We start from the raw sequence: 26,003 nt of genomic DNA, 5'->3' as shown, positions 1-26,003 counted from the left end.
ATATCGGATAACAATTCATGCGTTACAACATAAAACTTCTTCATTATATAAAACATTAAATCCTCCAGGAAAATGGGTAAAATAATTCATATTGTATAAATTTAATTTAACACATCGGTTTTACTGCTGCTAATAGAAAATTAAAATCAAATTTTGCTATTAATTGTAATGCATTCTACCATTAAAGCAACACTTCAAGGGAATTTATGAGTGAATAAGATGTCTAAATATCGAGAATTTACACAGAGGCCAAGTACCCTAACCATTTTAAGGCTGTTTGGAGTATGGAAAATTAATTAATTGATTCTATGAAACTCAGGGCCGACCTAAGGTATTTGCTACTGCTGGACTAGCACTAAAATTGCGCCCTACCCGAAAAAAACGGAGGTACATGAAATGAATATTTCTTTTATATAACAAAATCATAAATAAAAACAATATAGGGAAAACATGAATAATCAAAATACTCTTGAATACATTATTTTGAACTTTTTTCGGTTTTTATATTAAAATACAGGGTGGTTTAGATTTTATTCAATAACTTTGGCGTCGGATAGAATAACTCTAATTTTTTTTTTATTTTCGTTGAATCTTTATTGATAAATATTTTGACATTTCAGATTAGTCAGCATCTCTATGTCGCTGGTACATTGTTAGGAGATGAGTGCAACAGTGATTGGGAATGTAAGGAAAATATACCTGGATCCATGTGCAACAGAGGACGGTGTTCCTGTCAATCATTTTTCGCTAGAGTAAATCAAACAACATGTATACAATGTGAGTACCTATAGTTGTTTCCAGAGTTAATGAAATTTTAAACCGGCGAAATTCCTAAATCTTTATGTTTTTTAGAAAACCGAAATTACTTACCTAGTAGTTTTGTCTCATTTTCTTCTACATTTGTTTTCGGGAATAGATTTTCCCTCATATGTTTTCTACTATACCTTTTCAACTTCAAATTAGGAATAACCAAATTCAAATTGGACTAAACACATTCAAATTGGAAAAAAACAATTTTATTGCTATTTAATTAGATTTTTTCATGAAATTCACTCATCTTTGTATGTCAAAAAGGAATATCGAACTAATCTACATTAAAGTTCAATTCGAAAAAAATGCTCTATATCAAAATGAAAGATCCAGAATATTCTAAAAATTACATTTCCCTTTTGGATCGCTATTATCTGATTTTTAATTGATTCCGCTTTTTTTTTTAATATAGAGCATGTTTTCGAATCAAACTTTCGGTATACACTCACTCGCGATTTACTATTGACATAAGAAAATGTAAACGAATATTTGATTAATTAAATTAATTAATGAAAAAGTGAATATTGTCCCAATTTGAATTCTAATATTCCCAATTCGACTGTGTTCATTCCAAATTTGAATCTATTTAGTTCCAATTTAAGTTAGGAGTTGAAAAGGTATAGTTTTCACATTTATTTCGTTTTGGGTAGATATGTCTGGGCTATCTTGCAAATTATCTCTGGCAAATCTGAAACAAAAAAAAACTGAAGAGGGTTTTCAACAGAACCTTGTGGTACACCTGATTTAATATTTATTGTAGTCGACGTCGTTCTCTGACTCTGAACTTTCTGTTCATCGGATACGAGTGGACTATTTTCGTCATCTTCAGGATTTCGAGTTTCTTCATTTTATAGATCTAACCTACACCTGCCACATTTTGTCGGAGGCCTTTTTCATACCCACATATATGGCCTCTGTTCGTCTCGCTAAATTGATTTTTTCCCAATATCCTCCTTCTTTTTCGCTGAGTAATGAGTAATAATCTTTTCGGAATCAAAATTGATTTTTAGATTTCATGTCCTTATTTGCAAAGCAAAAGAATTTCATTCTAAAAATTGGATTTTAAAATTTGATTATCTTTCCATCACTAACACAACAATCGTTCACAAATACAAAATGCCAATTTGAAATATCCTCATATGTTATTTTCAGTGGGCAAATTTGACAAAAAGTTCGCCGAAATGAAAACATATCAGTGACACGATATTTCGCTCAATTTGCGAGTTTCTCCACAAAGAACGCACTTCTTATGTCCCTTAGTGAATCAACATTTCATATTAACTCAAAATATATTGAAATAAATACCTAAATATATCAGAAATTCAGAAAACAAACTTCAAGCGCGCCAAACGACGTGAAACAACCGATGACAATAGGAGAGCAAAAGTTGCCAAACCTTGGATTTAAGCAGGTCGATACAGAAAATAATAAATATTCTGCTTATTATAAATTCGACAATTAGGAAAAATATCGGATTCCAAATTTTCAATATTGCATATTTAATCAGGAATCACTCAAATAAATTCACTCAAATAAATATATTTAATTCAATAACGATTAGTAAAATTGTGAATTTGAAAATATATCACAATCGGACAACGTAATCTAACCATGTTGGGGACATGTAAAAATTGCGTGTAATCCCTCTATCTATGTTAATTACTCTCTGGAAATATATCTATTGAGATGCGTATCAAAAATTTTAATTTTTTCAGCAACCCTGTTGGGTTACGACTGTGTTGTACCAGAACAATGTTCAATGAAGGTATCCAACAGCAGTTGTATCAATGGTTCCTGTCGCTGCGTTGATGGTTTCCTGCAGTTCCGGAAGCATACCTGTCTTGGACGTGAGTTAACTATTATTGCATGTTATTATTCATAGATTCGCAACCTTTTTCACCTTTCATAAAACAGAATGGAAAAAAGGTAATTGGTTGCTTCTTACCATTAAGTTACTTGAAAACTGTTGTTTCTTCCGTGAATTCTTCTTGGTAATGAGATTGTTATACGGAAGAAGAATATTTTGTATGTAATTTTTTGTTTTGGATGTATTGAGTGGTATTATTCAATAATTTCAGGAATCGACTTCAATATTCTTTTGAATAATGTTTTTTTATCGATTGGTGTCATATTTAGGGATTATGGATTTTCTATAAGATTAGTTGAATTTTTGACCAGAAATTAGTATTTGATGTGGTTCAAAACTATAATTTTTTCTCCATACCTACATTTGATCGTTTTCATAACACTGAAGTAATCCGAAATTTCTCAACAAATGTTTAGACAACGATGTTGTCATCTTCAGAAACTAAAATTTGCTGATTTGACTAATTTTTTCCTAAAACTTCGACTTTATTTGTCAAAATAATCACCTTCAAGAGTGATGAATTTACTACAACGCTCTTCCAACGTTTCAATACCTTTTCTGTAGAGATATTGGTCTTTTGCTTTCAAAATTGGCTCCAACATCGGAACTCACATAATTTTCAGAGCCGTTTTTCTGCAAAAAGCCAGTTATCACTAGGGGGCCAGATCTGGAGAATGAGCTGAGTGAGCAAGCAGTTGGAAGCGCAATTCGTTCAAATGGAGCATGGCTGTTGTCGATTTGTGATAAATAGCATTGTCTTGGTGAAAGACAATTTTCTTTTTGCATTTGTAAACTTTCTTTTTTAATTTCTGTTTTCTTCGATAATAATAATTCATAATATTCACTGTTAATGGTTTTAGCTTTCTCAGAAAGCCAATGAACACTATACTGTTCATTTTAACAACTCTAGTGGAAATTATCGTAGGTAATTGCACAAGTGCATCAAAATTACCGATAATTTTGCATGACAGCGTGTTGTCATAAAAACTGCATGAGTTCATTTTCATTTTTGGAGAAAGAGCCCGACACCGAAGGTGGAGGGCTCTTTCTCCAAAAATGAAAATGACCGAATGCAGTTTTTCAAAGAAAACACGCTGGAATGCGAAATTATCCGGTCATTTTGATGCACGAGTGTAATTCGGGGGAATATTTCCCGAATAAACTGTTACATTACCTGTCAAACTGATTTAGAATGGAATTTCCATAGATTCGAACTGTGTAAGATGCATAGAAACTAAGCATCTATGAACAGAACAATTATCGCAGTGCAGTTTCGCTTCCTACAATGCAATTATCGCTGTAATTTTCGATAATTGTTCTCCAGATACATAGAATTTTTGACAGGAGGGAAATATTCGTAAGTAATTGCACAAGTGCATCAAAATTACCGATAATTTTGCATGACAGAGTGTTGTCATAAAAACTGCATGAGCTCATTTTGATTTTTGGAGAAAGAGCCCGACACCGAAGGTGGAGGGCTCTTTCTCCAAAAATCAAAATGACCGATTGCAGATTTTCAAAGAAAACACGCTGGAATGCGAAATTATCCGGTCATTTTGATGCACGAGTGTAATTCGGGGGAATATTTCCCGAATAAACTGTTAACTTGTCAAAGTGACATAGATTCCATAGATGCCATAGATTCGAACTGTGTAAGATTCATAGAAACTATGCATCTATGAACAGAACGATTATCGCAGTGCTGTTTCGCTTCCTACAATGCAATTATCGCTGTAATTTTCGATAATTGCATTCCATTTACATAGAATTTTTGACAGGAGGGAAATATTCGCTGTAATTTTCGATAATTGTTCTCCATATACATAGAATTTTTGACAGGAGGGAAATATTCGAAAAATTAACAGAAGTCGAGCTTAGTTTGTGTGATCTTTCAAAGACTTTCGATAATGTTTCTTATGAGATTCGTCTCAGTAAACTCAAATACTATGGCGTTTGGGGCCACCACTCAAATTGCTTGCTTCATGTCTCTCGTTGTATTGCGGCCGTTTGTCTTTCAATGCTCTACTCAAACACATAAATTGCGTTTGATAAAGATCGCCTGTGATTGTTTCAGTCGGTTTTAACAACTCATAATACACTACGCCGAGCTGGTCCCACCAAATACTGAGCATGACCTTGGAACCGTTAATATTCGGTTTGGTCGTCGACGTGGAAGCATGGCCGGGATATCCCCATGATTTTCTGCGCTTGGGATTATCGTAATGAACCCATTTTTCGTCTCCAGTCACAATGCAATGCAGAAATCTCTTCCGTCTCTGCCTTACAAGCAGCTGTTCACAAGAAAACAAACGCCGTTCAACATCTCTCAGCTTCAACTCGTACGGCACCCAATTTCCTTATTTCTGAAGCATTCCCATGACTTTAAGGCTTTTTGAACTGGCTTGTTGCGTCACTCCCAGTAATCCTGCCAATTCTTGTTGCATTTGACACGAGTCTTGATCAAATAATGCCTCCAATTCTGCATCTTCGAAAACCTTCTCTCTTCCACCGCTATGCTTCTTCGATGTCAAAATCACCGCTCTTGAAGCGTTGAACCACTGTCGGCACGTTCTTTCACTAATAACGGCCTCACCATAAGTAGTTGAGAGCATTCTATGAGCCTCACTCTCAGATTTCTTCAAATTAAAGCAGAAAATTAAAACCTTCCGCAAATGACTAGAATTTGGCTCGTGAGCTGACATGTTTAATCGAGAATAACTTCATGATGCAAAACAATACGACTAATATTTCGATGGCATTATGTTTTCAAATACTTAAGCTTATTATATGACATCTACGATCTATTTATTTCGACTACCAAAACGGTGGAAGAAAAGTTGTACACCTAATAAATATGATTGATAATTCTAGGTTTCCAAATCATTACACGCATCTATTGAAGTTTGGTACTTGGTAGATAAATGTTGTATGCCACTGCCCACTGGCGGTGTCATCTCTGTCTCAGGCCCGGGGCTCATTGAGTATATCGTGATAGAAGTCAAGCAGCATTCCGTTACACCGCCTTTTAAAGGCATAAATCATGAATTGAAATTGTCACTTGTCAAGTTGAATTTTATATTGAAATACGCACAAAACCAAGCAACACCATTGTTTTTCTTATTCTATTTTAAGTCCCACGAAAATTCTATACCTCCCATCCATTCGCAGTTACCTAATTCATCATTCTAACGTGTCATCTTTTTGATATTCCCAACAGACATACACACAGCTCCGTATGACCGTTAGGTCGGTCGAGTTATTCCATCGATGGCGCACTATGAAGAAATAAAAATGATATTCTAATTCCTATAAGTACCACATTCGCTCACAATTTTCGATGGGAAATTTGCCGTGGTCCCATGAGTGTCCCGTTGTTCATGAATATTCTCGAAATGGGCCGGATATTCCCATTCATTATTATTATTATCGTGGCGTCTTCGTATCACCAATACGTGATAATTGGTGTTAATGTCCTCAGTATCGATTACATGAATAGCTTACGTCGAAGAGTAAGACGATGGATGTTGGTGTTAATTCCGTGAAAAACACTTCTGTTTTGCCGAGGAATCGACTTCTTATTCTCCAGTCATAACGAGTGTTTTTAAATTGAATGTTAATGTTAATGAAATTTTATTTATTTTATAATTAACGATATGTTAATTTAACAACATTCCCTGATAGAATTATGGCTCATATTAGGAGTCAATACGTGTTGATCGATGGCTGTGAATCTAGGAAGTTTCGCACTACTTCTGGAGCTCCGCAGGGTTCTCATCTCGGTCCCTTACTCTTTCTTATTTAAGGGTGTTAATATAATTTCTTAGCAATATTCTTAGCAATATATCTATTGAGTGTGGTCTGTTATGCATAACGTTACGATTTCTGGTCATATCAATGTATTTTTGGGTACTCAATTCAGAAAACTTGAAAAACCCTAAAAAAACTTCAATATTCTTATTTTTTTTCTCGATTGCCAAATTGTATTTAATTTTCGTGATAATTGGTGTTAATGTCCTCAGGATCGATTACATGAATAGCTTACGATGAAGAATAAGAGGATGAATGTTGGTGTCAATTCCGTGAAAATTACTTCTGTTTTGCTGAGGTATCAACTTCTTCTTCTCGAGTTATAAGGATTGTTTTTAAATTGAATGTTAATGTTAATGAAATTTAGTTATTTTATGACTATAATAATATGATTATCTAACAACATTCCCAGTTGGAATCATGGCTCATTTAGGGTGTTTCATCATAAACTGGACGTGTATAGTCTTGTAGATGACACCAAGAGAATCATTTTTGACTTTTCGAAGCATAAGCGAGATACAGGGTGTACAACGTCATTTCTTACCAATATTCTATTGAGTGTGAATATTCTCGAAATGGGTCGGATATTCCCATTCATTATTATTATCATGGCGTCTTCGTGTCACCAATATGTGGTAATTGGTGTTAATGTCCTCAGGATCGATTACATGAATAGCTTACGTCGAAGAGTAAGACGATGGATGTTGGTGTTAATTCCGTGAAAAGCACTTCTGTTTTGCCGAGGAATCGACTTCTTATTCTCGAGTTATAACGAGTGTTTTTAAATTGAATGTTAATGTTAATGAAATTTTAATTATTTTATAATTAACGATATGTTAATGTAACAACATTCCCTGATAGAATCATGGCTCATATTAGGATTCAATACGTGTTGATCAATAGCTGTGAATCTAGGAAGTTTCGCACTACCTCTGGAGCTCCGCAGGGTTCTCATCTCGGTCCCTTACACTTTCTTATTTCAGGGTGTTAATGTAATTTTTTAGCAATATTCTATTGTAATATTCTCAGCAATATATCTATTGAGTGTGGTTTGTTATGCATAACGTTATGATTTCTGGTCATATCAATGTATTTTTGGGTACTCAATTCAGAAAACTTGAAAAACCCTAAAAAAAAACTTCAATATTCTTATTTTTTTTTTCTCGATTGCCAAATTGTATTTCATTTTCGTGATAATTGGTGTTAATGTCCTCAGGATCTATTATATGAATAACTTACATCGAAGAGTAAGACGATGGATATTTGTGTCAATTCCATGAAAATCACTCCTGTTTTGCTGAGAAATCGACTTCTTGTTCTAGGGTCATAACGAGTGTTTTTAAATTTAATGTTAATGAAATTTTAATTATTTTATGACCATAATAATATGTTAATCTAACAACATTCCCAGATAGAATCATATAGGGTGTTTCATCATAAACTGGACGAGTATAGTCGTGTAGATGACACCAAGAGAATCATTTTTGCCTTTTCGAAGTATAAGCGAGATATAGGGTGTTGAACGTCATTTTTTATCAATATTCTATTGAGTGTGAATATTCTCGAAATGGGTCGGATATTCCCATTCATTATTATTATTATCATTGCGTCTTCGTGTCAACAATATGTGGTAATTGGTGTTAATGTCCTCAGGATCAATTACATGAATAGCTTACATCGAAGAGTAAGACGACGGATGCTGGTGATAATTCCGTGAAAATCACTTCTGTTTTGCTGAGGAATCGACTTCTTCTTCACAAGTTATAACGAGTGTTTTCAAATTGAATGTTAATGTTAATGAAATTTTAATTTTTTTATAATTAACAATATGTTAATCGAATAACATTCCCTGATGGAATCATGGCTTATATTAGGAGTCAATACGTGTTGATCGATGGCTGTGAGTCTAGGAAGTTTCGCACTACCTCTGGAGCTCCGCAGGGTTCTCATCTCAGTCCCTTATACTTTCTTATTTATGTTCATAACATTGGAAAATGCTTTAGGTATTGTAGGTTTCTACTTTTTGCCGACGATCTTAAGCTCTTCATGATGATCCGATCCCTTGAGGACTGTCCGAATCTCCAGTGTGATCTGGATAGATTAGCCCAATATTGTGAAAATAATTGCTTGTTCCTTCTCTTGGATAAATGTTTCAAAATTTCGTATACTAGGAACTCCAACAGAATATCCTTCCAGTACACACTTAACATCCATCAGTTGAAGAAATCAAGTATTGTCAGAGACTTGGGAATCTCGACTCCAAACTAATCTTTGATGTTCATATTGGTAACGTCGTCATATCCTCTCCAGAATGCTGGGCTTTGTGTTTAGGCATGGAAAAGCTTTCCAAAAGTATGAGATTATCTTAACACTCCACCATGCATTTGTCTCCTCACGATTGATTATATCATCGATCATATGGAACCTGAGATTCGACTGCTATATTCAACTCTTGGAGTCTGTTCAGAATAGGTTCATTCAGTTTCTGGCCTTCAAAAATAAAATCATGACTACACCATTTCCAGCTTCCCAGGCTAGTCGATATGAATGATGCTTCATTCATGTTCCAGCTCTTGAATGATTTGATCTTTGCTCCTGTTTTTTTGAAGGAGATTCGCTTTAGTGTTTCTGATCTGAGACTCTGGTCAGATAACATGTTTCAGGTCTCTCTTAGGAGAAAAAAACTACACCGCAAATTCCCCACTTGTCAGAATGATAACGACCTCAGGTGTCGTCTGTCCGAGCGTCTGTCCACATGTCGATTTCTTTTCCTGTTAACTTTCAAAAAACATCTGAAACGTCGACTTTTGTTTTCCGGGATAATTATATGTAGATTTTAATATTGTATCTAACATGTGATTTTTTTGTTTGTTTAGTTCATAGGTAAATAACATGTATATTTGAGGTTTTATTTGTAATGTAAGTGAATAATGCCTCTGGGACTTGGTCCTGTTTGTGTTCCAGTGAAAATAAAAAATAAATGAATATAGGGTGTTTCATCACAAACTGGACATATACAGGGTGGCCATTTGAAAACGAAACAGACGAGATTTCAGACGAAATAAAGTTTTTCGATAGAAATGCTCGGACAGGTCGATTTCTGTTTCGAGGGGGACAACTTAAGATGTAGGTTACGGACGCATAGCGCTTCAACCCTTGCTACTACAACCCTCACCCCCAAATTTTGAATAGGGAAGATGGGGTGAGTGATACCTCATTTGAAAGGTATTTTTATACTGATTTCAGCACAGTAATTTTTTTTTCATTTTATGCATTAGTTCTCGAAATATTCTTAACTAAGTATTTGAAAATGAAGTAGTGTTTTCATGGCACTTGTAGTGTTTTGTGAAAAATCGACATTTTGAGCTTCAAAACAACCATGACTGTGGCTTCCTTCCTAACTAACTAACGCATGAATATTTCGAGAACTAATGCATAAAATGAAAAAACAATTACTGTGCTGAAATCAGTATAAAAATACCTTTAAATTGAGGTATCACTCACCCCATCTTCCCTATTCAAAAATTGGGGGGGGGGTTGTAGCAGCAAGGTTTGAAGCGCTATGCGTCCGTTACCTACATCTTAAGTTGTCCCCCTCGAAACAGAAATCGACCTGTCCGAGCATTTCTATCGAAAAACTTTATTTCGTCTGTAATCTCGTCTGTTTCGTTTTCAAATGGCCACCCTGTATAGTCGTGTATATAACACCGAGAGAATCATTTTGCCTTTACGAAGCATAAGCGAGATACAGTGTTAACCTTATTTCTTAGCCATATCCTGTTGAGTGTGGTCAGCTAGTAAAACCTTCGAAGTTACACTTTCTGGTCTTATCAATGTATTTTTGGGTGCTCAATCCAGAAAACTTGAAAAACCCCTCAAAAACTCTCATGTGTTTTTTTCTCGATTGTCAAATTGAATTTCATTTACTGAACTCCATTTTATAAGAATATTAGTGAAAAAAATTTCTCATAATTTTTTTTTTTTTACATTTCTACGCGAAAAAAACATTCCACCCGAAATTGATGAACCTAACCCGAATACGGAAAACGAAGCGAAAAATATCAAATGGTCCCTTTCCAAATTTCTCCTTCGGTCCTCTAACATAATTGAAAAAAACTGGTTAGGCTATGAGGGCCAAAATTTTTGAATTGGGAAATAACATTGATCTCAAAATACAATTTCACTGTAGTTTCAATTAATCTCTGTTGGCCTGCCTTGAGGAATTATCTGTGGAATGCAAATTTGAACTAATCCAAGGATGTTCAATTATGTAAGAGGGCAGAATGAGTAATTTGGATGGCTTTAATGAAGCAACCGTTCGATATTCTTCGATCCTGTCTTCATATTCGAGTTAGGTGAAGAGAAAATTACAACTGTGAAACATTTCAACAATTTCGGGTGAAATTTTTTTCGCTGTACCTAGACTTGAAGGTAATAAAAATTTTTGTTCGATTTATGAACATTTTTTTTCAATTTTTTGACGTTGGCGACATGAAGTTTTTTGTTACCACCAGTTAGAACTAAATTCCTGACATTTTTTTCGAAAATTGAATAAATGAATACATATCTATAATCCAATAATGGTTTTCATTCAACACTTTTCGATTAAATCATGCTGAAGGAACAAGACACTTTGTCGAACTTTTGTTTATTCTACTTCAAAATACAAAACTACATAAAAATACATATCATCAACTCACGTTGAGAGAAAATTCTAAAATACCGTTAAGCATCCAACGGAAAAATTTCAATGAATATAATTTCTTCAATAATTTATATATATAATATATAATCCAAAAAAATTTGGAGTTCATGAGCAAACTTATCTGTTTGAAATATCATATGTTCATACTTTCTTTGTTTTTACTACCAATGAAATTGGATTTTAATAATTCGAGAATGACATTGTGTAAGCTCGCAGTTTCGAATTTATTTCGCTCTATCTGAAGATGAAATGATGATGAAAATGAGCCTTTAATTATAGAAAATTCCGCACTAAAATTCATATTTCATTAGGAATGATCATGTTATGAAGCTTCAAAGAAAAACAAGTTTTTTTGGAAATGTAACAGCCTGTATCTTTTCACGTGAGCCGAATCTGAAAAAATGGAAAATGAAAGAAGTGTTTCATTTGATGAGAGGAATATGTGGTTGAAATTAATGAACAACTTCAAGACTCACCTTGTGTATTTATCAAATATGTTCTTATCCTTCTATGTATATTTTTTACAGCTGCAAGACCAGGTAACGTGTGTTACAGCAATGCTCACTGTCGTCTCTGGACAGTAGACAGTCACTGTGACTTCTTGATACCAAATCTGTTCGGAAGATGTCAGTGTAATTCACCACTTAAGCAGATAGGCGATTCCTGCGTGAGAGAAGCTTTTAAGCTCTCAACCTCAACCACTTCAACAACAACAACAGTTGCCCCTACAACCCCTCAAGTTCCTTCAAGTACAGAGCTAGATATAAGCGATAACTTGATCAACAAAAACTTAGGCACAGAACCTCCAAAAGAAGATGAAATTGTGACCCAAGTAAGTTCTTATTTTGTCCTAAACTAGTTGAGTCAGGAGATATTGTCCTGCTAGAAATCCGAAATATGAAAAGAATGTTGTAATCATTACTAATTTAGTTCCTTTGTACTCCCAAAACTACATTTGCATTTTTAAGGGAATTCACAAAATGTTGGTTTTCAGTTTAAATGTTACCCTTATATTGAATTCTAACGAATGTCGTATTCCCAGAGTTTATATTTTCCTCCGTGTAAAAATTGTACGTTCTATGATCGTCAATCAATAATCATCATCATATCATATAATGTCCTCAAAGTGAGGTCAATCTATATTTTGCAATTTGACAACGGTTGTCTAAGTCTCATAAACTTTGCAAAATTATCTACATCTATTGTCAGATAATATTATGAAACCAGTGGTGGGGTCCTACTCATTCATTATTATCGATTATCGGTTAATAGATGTTAATAATGAGTTAGGTACGTCCTCTTTAGTTTTCTCATTTTTTATCCGTTATTTTTATAGTTATTCTGCTATTAGGGCGGAAAAATCCAAAAAATCAAAGATTATAAAAATCATTCCAGCCGTTCTCAAATTGAAAATGGTTCAACCAATCCAACTTTGTTGTTTATTTAGAGGGTGAGGTAGTATAGTATATCCAAAGTTACATGGAGAAAGCAGAATATTTCGATTATGCAAGGGTTGTCCAAATTTCGAGAAATTCCTTTGGGGCCAGTGAATTTATTGTCAAACAATACTTTCAAAGTATTTAGCGGTATTTAAAGGATCGCGGTATCCACTTCAAAGGGACATCTGGCCAAGCATTTTTATGGACTAGTTCAAGTGAGTTTGGATATACTACATAGAAGTAGATTCTTGAGCTCAAAAGGAACACTTTTTTCCTTCACCATTCTTTTCCGATTCAGCCTAGATGAAAAGATTCAGTCATTTCAAATTTTCATAATGAGCTATGCCACCTATGGAAACCTACACACTGAAGTTTTTCCAAGTATAAGATATACTATTTCAACATTGGGAATGACATACAATATTGGAAAAACTAGCATAAGTCATCTCCATTCCATTTGGTGTACGAGCAAGTATTTTTAATAGAATAAACGAGTTACTGCAATTTCATTGGCGATAGATATTGAATTTCTATTCATTGTCGATAATAATAACGAATTTAGCTAGCAACATCCCATATTAGCTCTGCTATCCATCTTCAATCATTTATTATTGTTATTTACTTCATTTTCTACAAGAAAATTTATCTTTTCATCTTCATATAAATAAATGATATTCATCTGTAAACGTTCAAACTTCCAATGTGGCAAATGTGGCCAATTCTCAATTCTGAATTTTTCGACAGAGTTGCATTCAGCCAAAGTGATAATTTTTTGAATTTCACAGATAATTTTTTTTATGAACAAATTACTCGAAAAGGGGGAGAATATACGAGGAAATATGAGACATACTTTTGTTTTTCAAAATGTTTAAACATTCATTGATGAGCTTGAACTTGCTTTCAAGAGTTAGAGATCTGGTATTTTAATGGAATGTAATGGTCATGAGAAACTTGAAGATGTGGATGAAATTTTGTGTTCGGAGAAGATTCATCACATCAATGGCAAACTATATTCCGAAAATCATCTCCTCCTTTTTTTATTGATTTTCTGTTGAAAATCTTTTCAACCGAGCCAAATCAGAAAAGTGTTAAAGTGTTCCTTTTGACCTCAGATATTTTTTTGTTGAAATGTATGTACAAGTCAAAAAGTTAATTAAAGAATAAAAGATAGTTAGGTAACATGAAGACAAGCAGAAAAAAAATTTCAAAGTTCAAGACTAGTTATTTAATGTCTCTAATATTTATTGAAAATATTTGTTGGACTCACAGTATTCAATTCAGTGAACTAATTGATATTGGATGGTGGCTACTATTCAAATAGAAATTACAAGAATTTATTCAGTTTAAATTGTTTACCATTATTATTTCTGAGTATTTGCTTGAAGTTGGTGATACAATGAAGCGCCTTCGCCATTTTGTAACACCATTAATTTATAATCTGAACAGACAATTCGTTCCATCACTTATGAAAATTGAAATTTATGATGATAACTGAGTCCTTCAACCAAAATTGAAGTATTTAAATTTTCGTTTTCTATTAATTTCATTATTTATTTATTTGGAAATGTTTTTAAAGTAACTTGATTATTTTTAACTACCTACGAATATCTTTCCTCAGATAATATAGTTGTTTGGCGTATTCACATATTGTTTTCTTATAACCAAGACTAAATTGAATTACAAATAAAAGCGTATCCACAAAAACAGAATGACTTAATCAAGGAACACCTCTAAAACCCCACCTGAAATTTCATTTGAGAGATTCTTAAGGTATACGATTACACACCTACTTGTAATTTACAGATGCCACCAATAACGACGCAATTTGTTTCTTCATCAACGCCAGCAAGTTCCACAGTCGATGAAAAAACCTCACAGCCAATCGATACCACCACAAGATTATCAACGATGAGAACAACATCGCTTGAACCTACGGCTTCTCCAATATTGGATGCTGTTTCTTCATCCACTCCAAGTAAGAAACCTTCAATTTTCATACAATATCAAATCAACGTAGTCTGCGATTCGTCTAGTCGTTGTGAGAACGATATAAGAAAAAAAGAAAAGGTGGTTGACATTTCACTTATTCAATTTAATATATTTTTGCTGGTTTGTTTTGTCGACAAGCTAGCTACCTTGGGGAAGCAGTTGTCCAAATGTTTGTAATATTAGAATTCTGAGACAAGAATGGTGTCAAGGATTGAATTCAACTCACTGATGAAGAATTTGAGATCAATTATGTCCGTCCGAATATTTCGGCGAAGTTCCAGAGTTAACAGGCCAATTGAAAAGTCCCCCCGGTCTACCATAGTAAAACACATTTTTTTTCTGCAAAATTCGATTTTATTATTCAACGTAGTTGCCTTCGAGGGCGATACAGCGATTATAGCGATCTTCCAACTTTTCGATACCATTTTTGAATTGCGATTTGTCTTTCGCTTCAAAATAGGCCCCAGTTTCGGCGATTACTTCTTCAGTGGCGCTAAATTTCTTTCCAGCGAGCATTTTTTTGAGGTCTGAGAACAAGAAAAAGTCGATGGGGGCCAGATCTGGTGAATACGGTGGATGCAGAAGCAATTCGAAGCCCAATTCATGCAATTTTGCCATTATTTTCATTGGTTTGTGACACGGCGCATAGTCTTGATGAAACAGGGCCGTTTTTTAACGATTTCAACCTTCAAACGATCCAATAACGCTATACAATAATCGCGGTTGATGGTCTGGCCCTTTTGGAGGTAATCAACGAATATTATACCTTGCGCATCCCAGATTACTGATGCCATAACCTTGCCGACTGACTGTTGTGTTTTTTCTCGCTTTGGATTCGGTTCATCGTGTGCAGTCCACTCAGCTGACTGTCGATTGGACTCCGGAGTGAAATGATGGAGCCATGTTTCATTCATTGTCACATATCGACGCAAAAATTCAGGTTTATTGCATTTAAACAGCTTCAAACACTGCTCCGAATCATTGAAAAGTTGTTGCTTTGGATCGATTGTGAGCTCGCGCGGCACTCATTTTGCACACAGATTTCTTATGTACAAATACTCGTGAATGATATGATGTTCACGTTCAGATGATATCTTCACAAGCAGACATTGTGAAGATATCATCTGATCTCGATCAACTTCACTTTACGGTCATTCAAAATTATTGTGTGAACTTTTTTGATTTTTTCATCGGTGACAGCCTCTTTTGGGCGTCCACTGCTTTCGACGTCTTTGGTGCTCATTTCACCACGTTTAAACTTAGCATACCAATCAATGATGATTGATTTTCCTTGTGCAGACCCCGGAAACTCTTCATCAAGCCAAAATTTTGCTTCAATTGTATTTTTCCTTCAAAAAGCAATATTTTATCAGCACACGAAATTCTTTTTTTTCAAATAATAAAAGTAGCTACACTCACAACGAAATCCCTCACAAACTAATGGTCGCTGTCAAATTTTGACACGTATCGTTTGAAGGTTGGTACTAACTAAAAATCATACGGATTTAATACTAGCACCGCCATCTCAGCATCAGACCGGGGACTTTTCTATTAGCCTAATATACCCATATGAAATTTTATTGTCACACTAATTGAAAAAGTATGCATTCAATGGAACTGATATTTGGAAAACAGTTGCTGAATAGGAAGCTTTCTAGCAATGGGTAGATGAAATATGGTCTCTTTGTGAAATTCTAATATCTTAGAATCCAACTGCCAAAAAGCACTGAGATTTTGCTTGTAATATCGCTTTTCCAATGAGAAGTTTCATTTTGATATAAAAAAACGAGTATATGTTAAGGGTAATCAATGGATGATTTTTTCATTGTTAGGAAGAACGTATGCCATTAACCATGGAAAACGTTATCATCCAAATGGCCGCCACGCCCACGGCAAAACCATATTTTATGCAGAATGCTCTATTTAAATGGTGGTGTTATTGAAAAAGGAAAAAATAGGGTTTTTCAAGATGAATTTCCACATGGAAATTGTCCCATGTTATAGGTTAAAAGAGTAATAATTGTATTTTATCAAAAAGATTCTGAGATTCTAGCAAAATTTTGTAAAAAAATTGCAGCGCAAAATCTCCTAACTTCGCGTCAAAAATTGAATAAGATGAATGTCAACCACCTTGTTGTTTTGTAAAGAGTTTGACGACGAGATTCTCAATACTATTCAGTATTTTGTAGTAATAAATTAAGGCATTGGGTATTAATCACAATGATATTATAACAATTGTGCAGTACCTCGAATATAGTCTTGTGGAACTCCAATTCCATAAGTTCATTGTTCAAAGATTCTTTACCCTAACTAAACTTCGTTTTTAGTGATTTCGCTCACGACTGGAATCAGAAATAGGTTAGACGATGGTGAAGGCGTGAGTCTTGGATTACCCTGCGTTACGGATTTGCAATGTCGAGCTACTGATCCATTTTCAAAATGCGTGAATGGAGTTTGCGACTGCATTCTCAGGTATAACAGAACGTCATCATGTTCTGCAAGGAATACGAGGTGTCTGCCAGGTACTTTCCAGGTGAGTGAAATTTTTTAACAATATTAACTGGCCATTGTAAACATATAACATGACACAGCTGCTCAAATAGGATTTCATTGAGCTTGAAATGAATAGCTAAAACGACTTCACAAATCATGGAAATATTTATTTCATTCAAATATTAGGAAGTGTTAATTTCAACTCTCCATCTCTACAGTTTGAAGAATAATCAGAGAAAAAAGAAATAATGATGTGGTGATTGAAATTTTGCGATAAATCTGTCATCATTAGTTTGTCTTTTATTTCATAAATCAACTGAGTTGTTTGAAGAATACTCAAACAGCTCAGTTTCATTATGAAATAAAAGCAGACTTATGAGATAAATTCAATTATGAGTGGATTTTATAAGACTATTCCACGAACGAAATGAATTAATTATTATCTATCTACCTATCTCAATAAACAATTTTTTTTAATGAATAAAATAATGATCTTATTCGCGACTATAATTATTATAAATTAGGCAATTGTAAAAATTTTGAATATGACGATTGGTATAAGGTAGATCGTTGTTATTTTTGCTTGATGTACTTGGAGTACTTCTAAAAGTATTTAGTATGTTTTGATGATGTTCGGCACTAAGATGTAAATACTGTTATTGCCTAGTCTAGTCCTATCTTTTCTGAAGATATTCTTGTCCATTTTGATATTGTATTAATGCCAATTGGACAATTTTTGTACAAAAGTTGCCATTCACCGTCATACAAAGCCTGTCATTGGTAATAACACCCCTTTTCAATATTAGTTTTCAAAGTTTACTCATACCTATCAGGATTTTCCAAATTTTTAGTAAGCCTGTAGTATCTGCACTGTTATTGTCACCATCCTTGAGGGTTTTGGACAATAGAGAATATGCAGTTCTGTTTGTTAAAGAGACTTTATATTCCAATTCTTCCATAAAAAATTGAACATGTTAAAAGTTGCGCCGTTACCTCTCTAAGCTAGTTCTACTGCAGTTATAAAAAAAAGTTTTTTTGGAGTCGCTCTGGATTGCCTTCATGCTATTGCAAGCATATATTTCTATATTCGTCCGAATTCATATCGACAGAACCAATATTTCTATCTCCGGGTACAATGTTTGTAGTAGTGTTCTATGTGGTTTTGTCATCACTCTGCCTGTAGTCACAACTAGCTCAGTATTTCAAAATTAATTAGTTTTTCATTGCTGTTATCTGTATCTAGCTTGTAGTTATTATTTCGATTTTTTTGTATTACTTTGTATATTTTTTCATTTATATTATCACTTTGTCAAACTGTCTGTTACGTCCTTGAAAACACCAAAGTTGTTAAACCAATATTATGTTTCGATAAATTCCCATTTTGTGACCTTTCTCAATTCGAATTTCAGTGTAAAAGCAGTGGAACATGCATAAGCTGGTTCTTCGTCTGTGATGGAAGAAAAGATTGCATCGATGGTTCAGATGAAGACTGCTTTTCCGGACAATGTCCTGCCCAAAGTTTCCTTTGCAAGTCATCTGGCCGATGCGTTTCCAAGGCTACACGATGCGATGGTGTTAAAGATTGCCCTGAAGGTAAATAAAGCTCTCATCAACATCAACAATTCTGAAAATAGTTAAATTTTCATAGGTGAAGACGAAGCTGATTGCCAAGCTTCTGGAAAGAAAGGTTGTCCACCAGATACCTTCCAATGTGCTGATGGAAAATGTCTGCCTGAATATGAGTTCTGCAATGCCATCATAAGCTGTAGTGATGGAAGCGATGAACCAGCTCACATCTGTCGAGGAAGAGCTAGAAGGAGGTTATCAGAGTATTGTCCTTTGAGGTGTGGTAATGGTAGATGCAGATCGAGTGCGGTAGCTTGTTCTGGAAGAGATGGTTGTGGTGATGGAACTGATGAACGTAGATGTTCAGTGTGTAGTAAGTATATAGATTATTCAACAATTTTTCGAATATTAAAAAAAACTTTTCGAAGAAATGCAGTCTTTTAAGTGCTTTTGCAAACTATAAATGAAAGAATTCCTTAAATTCTTCCACAAGACCACCAGAACACTTAACCATTATAACGTTTATGATAATGTTTATAAAATTTTGAAAACGACAAAAATAGTTTAGAATATGTGTCAATTTTGGATTTATGTCTGTTGTATGAACGTATTGAAAAAACGTATTCTGTGAGCATTTGTTTGAAAACATTTTCAAAATTATTTTAAAATATTAAATACTTTAACAAGGAAGACACATTAACATACATACTTATGAACTATATGAAGCATCAATAAATCAATAGATAACTACAAGTTATCTAATGATCCAATTGTTGCTATATGTCTAGATCAATATATAACCTGGGATTATATGTTGATCTAGAGTCTAGACTTTTCCAGTCCGATTTTTGGTTTATTTACCTGCGGTCGCTCACCTTTAAAGCTTGAGTTCTTCTTCATAATAAGAGTATATTAAGCAATCCAATTTTTAAAACACAATTCACTAGATTCTGTAAACGATCCAAAACAACTTAATCAGTACATCTTAGAAATTGATTCGAAGGAAAATTATATGTTCTGTCAATTCATGTCAAAATAGTGACTAAATGTAATTTTGTGGAAAAAAAGCCGAAAAATTCATGAATTTCAATAAATGATTGCCTGATCTTGAAAAAATCGTCTTCAATATTTTTTAAAATTGAACTAACAATTTTCCTCTTTGCAGGATGTCCAATTGTTAAAGGAAGGAGTTTATAGTTCGAGAAGGATCGATATCAATCGACAATGAATGCCAAACTTTGTGTATATCATTTTCTTCAGTACCTATGTGATTTTTAGTATTTTATAGTTGATAATTTAAGATTCTGTAATGCTCAAGAATATTCTATTGTATTTTATATTTATATTTTATATTTATATTCGATCTGAAGTAGATTAGTCAATAAAACATTCCATTCGAAATTCCATCAATGTGTCACGATTTGTAGTTTTGTGTTTTAACTTAAACCTTCCTTGCTAGCAATATTTTTTGACGGTATTTGGTGGAGGTGCTTATTGTTTTTTCCAATGAACACCTCACCAAATGGAAAACCAAACGTGTCTACATTTTGCAGGGAAGAAACTAATTGGTTCATTTGGAGTCATGATTGGTTTTTTATCCACCCAAAATATAACCAAATATTTTTTCTCAAACTATTCTTAAATGGTGTGTTTCAGTTGCGACTCTAATATGTCTACTCATTTCTATTCTATAATAATGTATCTTCTTCTTGGCATGTCCTATCCGTTCTGGACGTTAGCAATCAACGTGGCAAACTTTATTTTATTACAACGTATAGTAGACTAAAATGCTAATTATCAAGAATTTATTCATAATTACGTGAAAAAAAAACTGCTTTTTGCAACTGCTAAATTCTAAAATTGGTGGATGCGTTTAAGTATTCTACTTGAATGTGAATTTTGAAATTGGTGGATGAGCTCACACCTCAACTTGATATTGTTATTGAACTTTTTGGAGAATAAAGAAATAAACCACAGAAAAATGCTGAAAGAAATATCACAATCTTCATTATTATAATAAACTTTTCTAAGATTCCGAAGCTATTGAGTCCAGTGCTTTACCGAACGAGAATTCGTTTTCAGTATTATTGTACATATACCTACATGCATGTTCTCAATTTGAAGTTCTTAAGTTCTAGAAACATGTTTTTATGGACTCGAATTTCAGTCTTTTGAATTGATGTATAAGGTTTTTTCTTCTCTTGGAGGATCAATCCAGTACAGCAACTAAGTTTACCGAATTGTTTTACTATGTTGGCTCTCATGGATTCCAAACAATTCTTTTTTGAGAAAGGCATCAAAGTTAAGAAAAAATTTTCACTGAAAGATGTACAGCACAATGTTTCGAAATCCGAAAATGTAGGTGGGTTACGAGACATTGTAAAAATTTTGTATCAGAAAACTTGATCATAATAGTTAATAACGGATTTTCCAATAAGATGTTTCATTTTGAATAGCCTGCTATCTGGGCAGCAGTCATTTGTGAAGCTGTGAGCTTTCGACTTTTGACAAGTAAAACAACGCCATTAGTAAAAATGGAAAGATACACGATTCAAAAACGAGCTGAGATCGTTAAACTTCACTACAAAAATGGTGAAACTTTTGCAGATACAGTTCGCCTTACTAAAGCGAATAATATAATATTTGATTATAAGTTATACAGGGTGAATTGAATTGGGATACCAATTCGATATTTTTGGAAAAATAGGCAAAATGAAATCTGGAAATTTGGATAATAGCTTAAGGTTAGTCTTAGACATTCCTGAAGAATTGATTCCGTATGGAAAATTGGTTTCATAGCATTTGCTCTTTCTGCCATCTTGAAGGTATTCGAATACTGAGTCGGGCATGTTCATTGGTGTTTTTGGTTGCTTTTTTGTGTTTCAACAAGAACTTGATATAGGGGATGTTTCGTGTCGACTTGATTAAAATTATTCCTCAAATATCATACAGACTGTGCGTTGTATATTAGTCCGATATCGATAATACAGGAGATATGCAGTATTTGAATGAATTTTATATAGGGTGTACATCTGTGGCCAATGCAGATCTATGGACAATGAAGATCTATGGTCAATGTAGATCTACCTACAAGGTGTATCTACTGGCAATGCGGATCTATGAGCTACATTGATCTACCTACAAGGTAGATCTATGGACAACATTGATCTACCTACAAGGTAGATCTGTGGGCAACATTGATCTACCTACAAGGTAGATCTATGAGCAACATTGATCTACCTACTAGGTAGATCTATGGGCTTACTAGAATAGAGAAACTGGTGGCAAAATTTGATATGTTGAAACAAGCTAGTGATATGATTAATCGAAACCTTGTGCATCGTTCAAGATCAACTGAAAATATTGCTGCTATAGCCCGTAGTGTTGACGAAAACCCAGGTTTGTCGACTCCTCGTCGAATTTGGGAATTAGACATTGTACAAACAACATTACACTGTATTTTGCAAAAGATTTAGGCCTTAAGGCTTTTGAAGTTCAGTCAACATAAGACCTCAAGCCGGTTGATCACTTGCAACGTCGTATCTTCGCTGATTTGGTCCTTGAAATACATCAAAATGAACAGGATTTCCATCTAAAAATCATATTCCGTGATGAGGCCTATTTTCATCTCGGAGGCTACGTTAATAAGCTGAATTGTCGCATTTGGGGCTCGGAAAATCTCAGAATGATTCTTAAAAATTCTCTCCATCCTGAAACATGTCACTGGTTGGTGTGGTTTTTGGGCTGGTGATGTGATTGGACCTTACTTATTCAAAAAAGAGGCTGGTGCAACTGTTACGGTGAATAGTTTGCGCTACCAATCTATGATTAATGATTTCTTATGGCCGGAATTGGAAGATATTGATGTGGACTATGTTTATTTTCAACAGGATGACGCTACGTATCACACAAGTAACGAATCTATCGCAATTTTGCAAGAAAAGTGTCCTGGTCGTGGTGATCAAAATTAGCTGCCTAAATCTTGTGATTTAACTCCTTTAGACGTTTTTCTCTGAGGCCACGTGAAATATAAGGTCTATGCAAATGTTCAACAATGTATTCGAGACCTTAAACATGGAATTCGATAAGTTATCGACAACATACAGCTCCAAATGTGCGGATTTTTCAAGGAAAATTTCATGAAAAGGATATGTGCTGCAATCGTAGCCGTGACGGCCATTTGGCTGTTAACGTTTTCCATTAATGGCATACCTCGCTCTTTACAATGAAATCATCCAATGATTTTCCTTAAAATATAAGTACTCGTTTTTTTAATATCAAATTGATACCTATTATTGAAAAGCCCTTCAGAATTTAGAGCAATGATTGATTAAAAAAAAATTATCATCAGTGGTAGGTAAGCCTTGTTTGAAGGCTTGAAGCTATAGGAATGAAGATAACATAACTTTAATAAATTTTGTTTTATTCGGGAGGAAATATTGTGTAAAAAAATATGCTTCCTAAATACCTACATGAGAAATATTATATAAGCACGAAACTTCATTTTGAAAGTGAAATTGCTGTAATATACATTTCTTCAACGAATACTCAATGCTGTTTCTGTAGGGAACTGTCAATTATATAGTTGATATTTTGAGCTCAGTCTGAAACTTCGAAAAGAAATATTTCATTATTTTCAACGTGCTTCAGCGTGTTTATCCAAATATGAACTTTCTATACGAGACCAGGAGCGCACATTATTGAAAAACTTTTCAGCAAGACACATTTCATGAATACAACCGGTTTTCTGGATACTCAAAGAATGTAGGTTATCCTCAACTTTTGTATACGAAATATCACAAATATAAAAGGACGCGGTTTAGAGGAGATTTTCAGACAAGATAAGAACCCCACTGCCTCTACGAAATGGAACATAATGAATATTTTACGAGTTATTCGGACAAAAACAGACCACAAAGATGAGTCGAGCTTCGAAATAATGAATAGGGTGTGAAACGATACAAGAAACCTAAAATGGAGTATGTAGTTTAAAATATTCCATCCACAGTGTACATTCGTCTCGAGCGCGATAGAAGAGTGTTATGAATAATGTAACTCAATGGCATTGATCACGTGTTTGTTCAGGATTATTTGAATTATTCATTATTTTTTCAGTGAAAATGGAAAAAATTAATTAGAAGTACCCCTAGCCTCCAAAACTTCCTGATCAACGGAAAGAAAAGTCCTTTTTCGTATTTCGGATTTTTAAAGCCTTTCTTTCTTTTAATTAGTGATTCTCACGAAATCTTCGTAATGATATGAAAAAAAAACACTGATGTCGGGAGCTTTTGCGTGCTTATATATATTCAAGTAATTTTTTCACAAATTTCGAATGAAGCTTTAAATAATTATTACTCAATTAACTTTTAGTATGTCATGACATGAAATTGAAAAATTACGTGATACTTTTTTGAGGAAAAGAGAAAATTTATAAAAATGTCGCTCGATTTTTATTCTTTCGATATTATGCCATATATACAGCGTGTTAAAGGTTGATTTATATTTTGAGTTTTTTTCTCATAGCACTTCACTAGATGTTCTGCAGAAACTTGGTACAGATATTCCTACTTCACGTCTACTTTACGTGATATGCCAATTTCGATTGCAAATTACAGGGGAATTTTTTTTGGTGTCCTCTTTTTTCCTTAAAACTTTTTTTTTGGTGAATCTCCTATAGTTTGAAAAATGTAAAAAGATAATTCGATCAAAGTAATACTAGATAAAATTTTTGGTTTCCTTCAGTTTTATCGTATCTGCTGTACTGTTTTCGAGAAAAAAATTTCAAACATTTTCCTGATAATTTTAAGTCAAATCCAAGTTACCATTAAAATCTAGTAGTAAGCTGTAATGAATCAATTAATTATTAGTTTCGGTGCTTATTTTCCTTACCTGCAACAATTATTTATAAAGAATCGATAAACTATAATAATCACAAAAATAGTAGGACTACAAGAAACACCCTGTATGCAGGATGTTCCTAAATTAGAGGAAATGACAGATTCCTCGGATCATTTGAAGACAAAAAAGTCCTATAAAAATGGGGGTGCAAAAGCTTTGTTTTTGAAATACAGAATGTTTCATCAGGGTGATATTTTTTCTGGAACCCTATTCCTTTCCACCAGAACTTTTTTTGGCGGGCCACTGGTAGTTTAGAAAAAATGTAAAAAAATCCTATGGTCCAGTAATGCACTTTTTGGTTTTTATAGTTTTGTCGTATCAGCTACCACTTTCGAGAAAAAAATCAAATAATTCTCTAGTAATCCAAATCATTATAATAATCCAGCTGTGATGAATAAATTAATTATACCTATATTTTGGTACTAATTTACCCAATTTATAGCGAAGATAAATAAAGATTAGATAAACTGGTATAATCATTACGAAAAAAGGATACTATACGAGAATCACTCTGTATCTCGAAAACAAAGCGTTTGCGGTCCCATGCTTATAGGACTCTTTTTTCTTAAAATGATCCAAGGAATCTGTCATTTTCGTTTGTAACACCAATTTAGGAACACCCTGTATAGAAAATAAATTTTTACGTCCCCGTATTCAACATGACTTAATATATCCCTAAATAAATAAATCACAAGGTGTTACATCATATAACTTGATAGGATTATTCACTGGACACTGGACATTTTTTGGGATAATTTGATCACCAAATTTTGTTAAGGTGGATGTGTGGCATGTGGCACCATCTTTTTGGAACCACATAGTCTCCAGATTATTCAATAACAGTGGGTAAAAAAAAGCAATTCAAAATTGTTATGTATTGGATAAAGTAAAAGTAGATACCAATGCTAAATTTCGCCTCTTGCTATGATTTTCCTTTCTTTAATGAAGGCAATTTATTATTACATATATTGTTTTCGATTGACTATATCTGTTCGATCATTTTTTCAAAAAATATGTACTCTCCGCCAGTATGATTTTCATACCTCACAGTGACTTTATCTGAATGTTTAGTTGTCTCAACAGTTTCGTGTGGATTTTCATCGTTCCAAATTCTGCAATTCTGTTTATTGACATAACCTTTCAACCCAAAATGAGGTTCATCACTGAATACAATTTTTAATTAAAATTATATTTTCATCATTTTCAAATGGTTTAAGAGCCAAATCAGAAAAGAAATGATTTTTATAGTGATCTAAGTTCTCGAATCAACTGAATTTTGGTGAAATTCTCCTTGTTGTTTGAGAAAGATTTACTTGAACGAGGATGAACCGTTAAATATAGATTCTCTTTTACCCAATCAATATTCTCTTTTGTGCATGCATTTCTTTGTCGTATCGTTAATCTTGTTGATTAACAAAATATAACAGAA

General features: G+C 33.8%; 1 protein-coding gene across 1 annotated transcript in view; it reads left to right on the top strand.

The window, feature by feature from the left end:
- LOC123680664 overlaps nucleotides 1-20,083 on the top strand; it is a 44,437-nt gene extending 24,354 nt beyond the window's left edge. Inside the window, exons 2-9 of the mRNA XM_045618670.1 lie at nucleotides 621-777; nucleotides 2,526-2,657; nucleotides 11,717-12,021; nucleotides 14,432-14,603; nucleotides 16,945-17,150; nucleotides 18,520-18,703; nucleotides 18,759-19,049; nucleotides 19,842-20,083. Coding sequence (XP_045474626.1) covers nucleotides 621-777; nucleotides 2,526-2,657; nucleotides 11,717-12,021; nucleotides 14,432-14,603; nucleotides 16,945-17,150; nucleotides 18,520-18,703; nucleotides 18,759-19,049; nucleotides 19,842-19,873 — 1,479 coding nt within the window. The 3' untranslated portion in view covers nucleotides 19,874-20,083. The remainder of the gene's footprint in view (nucleotides 1-620; nucleotides 778-2,525; nucleotides 2,658-11,716; nucleotides 12,022-14,431; nucleotides 14,604-16,944; nucleotides 17,151-18,519; nucleotides 18,704-18,758; nucleotides 19,050-19,841) is intronic.
- Nucleotides 20,084-26,003: the final 5,920 nt, after the last annotated feature.

This window comes from Harmonia axyridis, chromosome 5 (assembly GCF_914767665.1).
Source record: "Harmonia axyridis chromosome 5, icHarAxyr1.1, whole genome shotgun sequence".
NCBI classification, from domain to species: domain Eukaryota; kingdom Metazoa; phylum Arthropoda; class Insecta; order Coleoptera; family Coccinellidae; genus Harmonia; species Harmonia axyridis.
The sequence above is the reverse complement of the archived record's forward strand: the minus strand, read 5'-3'. Positions and strand labels throughout refer to the sequence as shown.